This window comes from Wickerhamomyces ciferrii, contig 00350 (genome assembly GCF_000313485.1).
Source record: "Wickerhamomyces ciferrii WGS project CAIF00000000 data, strain NRRL Y-1031 F-60-10, contig 00350, whole genome shotgun sequence".
In the NCBI taxonomy this organism is placed as follows: domain Eukaryota; kingdom Fungi; phylum Ascomycota; class Saccharomycetes; order Phaffomycetales; family Wickerhamomycetaceae; genus Hansenula; species Hansenula ciferrii.
In genome coordinates, this window is record NW_011887391.1 from 272 (window position 1) to 5,312 (window position 5,041).

Consider the following 5,041-nt stretch of genomic DNA (forward strand, 5'->3'; position numbering starts at 1 on the left):
AGCTGACTTTACTCTCGGGCATTTGATTTTGTTTACCCAGATACCAATTTTATTCATTCCTGATGTTGATAGATGGCACTCGTTGTTATTATTTTGGTTAAAACCTGACAGGCAGCTTCGTTCTCAAATTTCATCTTCGAAAAAGAAGAGAAAGAGAAGAATAGTTGTTCATTTTATCTTATAATGCTGGTTTAGTAATAAATTACGATCACGTAAAAAATAATGTTTATTGATTGATGAATATCTTAAGATTATATGTTTTATTAAAATGTTTTTTTTTATTAAACTGTAATTACCTGCAAATTGAATAAAAGATTTTAATTAATTGAGCATCCAATAAAAGATCAGAGCTGCTCCAATTATCATTGCAATTATTTGGGCTGAAAATCTCCGTTCTGAATACCCTCTATCATCCTTAGCAGCTAATAAAAAAGACCAACAAGTTATTGCAATAAATGATGAGTACAAAAAACCTGCCCACATAAAGCCTTCCAAAGTTTGTACTTTTCCATGAACTGTTTTTAGATTGAAGCTGAATTCAGGGAGTTTGGTAAAGTTCATTTTCACAACTTCTTCACTTTCATTTGGTTTTTTTCTAATTGTTGGGTTGAAACACATGTTTTCTTCATGTTTTGTAAGATTGTTAAAATCTTGTGAACTTTTCCAGAGCAGTGTCAGATCCATGGTTTCATTGGTGTTATATAAGCTGTTCAGTTTAAGCACAACGGCTTCTTTGTATTTGGAGCATCTTAAATCAAAGCTCTTTGAGTAATTTGTCTCTAGTTCTCTTTCATCTTTTTTAACACCAAAACGTAAAATTATTAAACCTCCTGTGAACCCCAAAATTCCTAAATTTGATAAAAAAAAGTTAAAATGATATATGAATACCATTAGTTTTGTTAAATTTTCAGCTTTGAAGATTGACTTTTTAATAAATTTCCAAATAAAGTCGAACAGTTTTAAAAGATTAGCAGCAGCTTCTTTGAGTAAATACCAAATTTGCAATAAAAATACCAGAACAGAAAATATCAAAACCAACAATAGTTTCTTTAAAAAATATAACCAAATGTATTTTCCCAGAAATCTCCATATTATATCACGTCCAACATCTATGAAAACGAAATCCCACACAAATTTTAATATATATTCCCATATAATACCACCAGTGTAGACGAAACAGACATTGATAATGAAAACAAACCCCGAAGATATCTCTGTGAATATTTCTTTTAAGTATTCAATCATATCATCTTTTGATGGAAGTTCATCTAAATGTAATAACTGAGAAATATTCGTAATTCTATAATTATACTAGTCTTGAATTTGGGTTGATGTCTACGATGTTAAATTCTGAAGACCTTAATTGATTTGTGTATTAACTGAATATGCATAAATCATAAAAGTAACTGAAAGGTACATTTGTGGTAGTCTAATTAGGTTTTAAAGCGACACTTTTTTTTGACACAAAAGAAAAAATTGACGTACTAAATTTAATTAAAATTTGACACAAAAAAAAAATTGACACTATTAATTTTTGAAATATTAATTAATTGACACAAAACAGGCCGATTTGTTTAATTTGAGAAAAAAGTTTGATCAGTTGAAAGCGGTTGAATGATAGCTGAACTTATATAATCTGAACTGTACCAACATTTATTCGATCCCACATGATCTTCCAATTATAATGAAACGTTTTTTTTGGCCGTAATATCAATATAACTTAATTTCTTCTGAACCAGCTTTCTAGATTAACCAGCTAGTCTTCAATTATGTATCAATAATGTAGAATCCTAGCTAGTTAGTAGTTACTATAATGAGTGCTGCGAGGTAAAATAATAATGATTGATTAATGTTGAATGAAATGAATAGCTAATATCTAAGATATCTCTAGATATACTACTATATAAAGTTACGTGTTTTTGTTTTTTCCTTGTAATCCAGCATACTTGCTGCTGCTGCTGCAGCACTGGTAGACTGTAGTGGGCACTTGGACGGTGGACCTGGGTACTAGCCTCTAGGTAGTCTTAAGCGCGATTTTTAGGGTATGTGTACTTAAGCACACATCATCGGATCAATGATGTTACTTTACAATCCGATTAATAACCATAAAGAGGAGAACAACCATCATAGAATATGGATATAAATACACATACAATCCACCTTTTGGCTCCCAATAATCTGGGTCGATGATACAAGTCTTTGTGAGAGAGTGCAGCCTATACTATACATTTAGTAGAACTTCCGGTTATCGCACACTTTCCCTGTACTTTCCTTGTGGCTAGTATGTGAACCAAAATCGCGTATATGGTAGTGGCACTTGACACATAGATACATTCTTTACGAAATCTTTTCTTCAATATCTTGAATATTTTGGTAACTCTGGATCCTCTTCCAATGTATTTTCATTACTGCTAACTTTAATCTCATCATTTCCAGTTTTCATATCATATACTGTGAAATACATATCGTCACAAGCATCTGGATTATCAAAGTCGATCTTCCCATAGGCATTTGAGAGACGTTTGAAACAATCTTTATTGATAGCACGTTCGAAATCAAAACAGCTTTCAAAAAAACCTTTGTATTCGTTCTTTTTCTGAAAAAAATAAACACAGTTCCGATGTGGTATTGTTCCTTTAATGTCTATATGTTTTGAATTCTGTTTCTGGATAACTTTGCCAATTAGTTCCTGTGGCCGTGCGGTATAATTTGCCCTTGCTTCTATTGTATTTGAATAAAAATTCAATAATTTACAGAAGATTCTGAAAAATTCAGGAGTTTCAACTGCAATTAAAAACCTTGGTAACCTTTCACTGTTAATCTTGGAAGTATAATCATCAATCTCTCTATCAGATTTTAAAGCTGTATCAAATTTATTTAAATAAGTTAGAACTTGTGAAATATTTAAGTCTGGTTTCATTAATACTGTGAAACAATGCTCAAAAATACATCCATCAAGATACACTCTAATGTCTTTGATATCTTTCTCACACAATGTATTTGTAGGATGATTTCTCAATTTCAATTTAACAGCAAATTGTTTATATTCAACGTATTGGGGTTCAACAATATGGAATATTTCTTTTGATTTGAATTCAAAAGAAGTTCTTGAATCAAATAGAGCACCAAGGAACCGATCAGATTGACAATTCAAGATTGCAGTATGTTGTGAATCACCATCCTTGAATCTTGGTTCTAAACATAACGTTCCCATTAACTCTTCATCTGTTAAATTTAAAAGTTTTGTATATCCTCTATTAGAATCAGCCATATTAGATTTTTGATAAACTATATAAACAAACAGCTTTGAGCTGGCTTTTGACTAATATCAGTGACCAAAATAGATTTATATCGTGGGCCTTTTTTAAGTAAATATAACGTATCTTGAGAGAGAAAATCTCGGCTCTTTATATATCGGTTAATTAAGTAGCTTGAGAATATTAATTTAAACTATATATACCGTCAAATCAGGTTCAGATTGAGAAGTTAATATATAATAATGAGCACTTATATAAGTAGGTCCTCTATTACAGTAAAAATTGAAACTTCTCAAATATGTATTATCTTTCGGTATATTAGCTACGCGTTATCGTATAATACTATAATATTACCACCAATATTTAATATATTTGGAAGTTTACAGAGCTAACTGATTGAAAATTTTAGATCCAAATAAATTTATTTTGAATATTTTGGTAAATCTGGGTCCTTTTCAAATGACTTATCATTTTCTTTCAAATTTATCTTATCATTTGCACATTCCATATCATATACTGTGAAATACTTATCGTCAGAAGCAGCAGAATTATCATAATCGACCTTTTTATGGACATTTGTGAAATATTTGAGAAACAAACCATCGATAACTCGATTGAATTCCATCTTGAAAAAACCTTTGAGGTCATCATTTTTTTGGATAAAGTAAACACAATTCCGATGTGGTATTGTTCCTTTAATGTCTATATACTTTGAATCCTGTCTTTGAATAACTTTACCAATTAATTTCTGTGGTGATGTATAATTTGTTTTTGCTTCTATTGTATTTGAATAAAAATTCAATAATTTACAGAAGATTCTGAAAAATTCAGGAGTTTCAATTGCAATTAAAAATCTTGGTAACCTTTCACTGTTAATCCTGGAAGTATAATCATCAATTTCTCTATCAGATTTTAAGGTACCAACTTCATTTAAATAAGATAAAATTTGTGAAATGTTCAAATCAGGTCTCATTAATACTGTGAAACAATGCTGTGAATTACATTCATCAAGATAAGCTTTGATGCATTTGATATCTTCCTTGCCCACTGTATCTATGAGGTGATTTTTCAATTTTAATTTAACTGCAAATTGTTCATATTCAAGGTGTTGAGGCTCAACAATATGGAATATTTCATTTGATTTAAATTTAAAAGAAGTTCTTTTATCAAATAGAGCAGCAAGGAACCGATCAGATTGACAATTTGTGAATGTATTATTTGTTGAGTCAAATTCTCTGTATCTTGGCTCCAAACATAATGTTCCAATTAACTCTTCATCTGTTAAACTCAAAATTTTTGTATATCCCTTATTAGAATCAGTCATATTATGTTTAGTTTTCGAGGGTTGAAACTCTGAGTTATTCATCAATATCTAATATAGACCTTTGCTATGGGTCTTGTGTAAGAAAATATATCATGGCTCAATTTATATTAATAATAGCTGTTGAAAGTTGAGAATATTAATTGGAATTGCATTCAGAAAAATCTAATGTCACATTGAGAGTTTTATAGCTTTATATGTAACGATTAGAAGCGAGATCAGAAGCCAATCTTGTACTGCAATCAGTAAAACTTCTCATTTATCCTTCAGTACTAAACATGATATTATCGATGATTGTCACATTCTCAAGTCCTCTCTCCTGGGAATTTTGAAACTATTCTCGTATATTTCAATTGATCTTCCTTTTAAATTTTCCGTACTTTCAAGTTTTCAAGTACTCCAGATTTTCCGGAAAATTAAAATTTGACATTTTTTGTTAAAGGACACGTTTGAAATTTGAAGA

The 5,041-nt window shown here is 30.2% G+C and overlaps 3 protein-coding genes across 3 annotated transcripts; all 3 read right to left on the reverse strand.

The window, feature by feature from the left end:
* Positions 1 to 321: 321 nt before the first annotated feature.
* BN7_6780 (uncharacterized protein) lies at positions 322 to 1,653 on the reverse strand (the record flags this gene model as incomplete). Its single annotated transcript, XM_011272679.1, has 2 exons — positions 322 to 1,281; positions 1,648 to 1,653. The coding sequence occupies 2 exons, from the start codon at positions 1,651 to 1,653 to the stop codon at positions 322 to 324; spliced, it is 966 nt and encodes a 321-aa protein (XP_011270981.1).
* Positions 1,654 to 2,353: 700 nt separating this feature from the next.
* On the reverse strand, positions 2,354 to 3,271 carry BN7_6781 (uncharacterized protein; the record flags this gene model as incomplete). The annotated part of the gene is made up of 1 exon (XM_011272680.1): positions 2,354 to 3,271. The coding sequence occupies one exon, from the start codon at positions 3,269 to 3,271 to the stop codon at positions 2,354 to 2,356; it is 918 nt and encodes a 305-aa protein (XP_011270982.1).
* A 407-nt stretch (positions 3,272 to 3,678) lies between these two features.
* On the reverse strand, positions 3,679 to 4,623 carry BN7_6782 (uncharacterized protein; the record flags this gene model as incomplete). Its single annotated transcript, XM_011272681.1, has 1 exon — positions 3,679 to 4,623. The coding sequence occupies one exon, from the start codon at positions 4,621 to 4,623 to the stop codon at positions 3,679 to 3,681; it is 945 nt and encodes a 314-aa protein (XP_011270983.1).
* Positions 4,624 to 5,041: the final 418 nt, after the last annotated feature.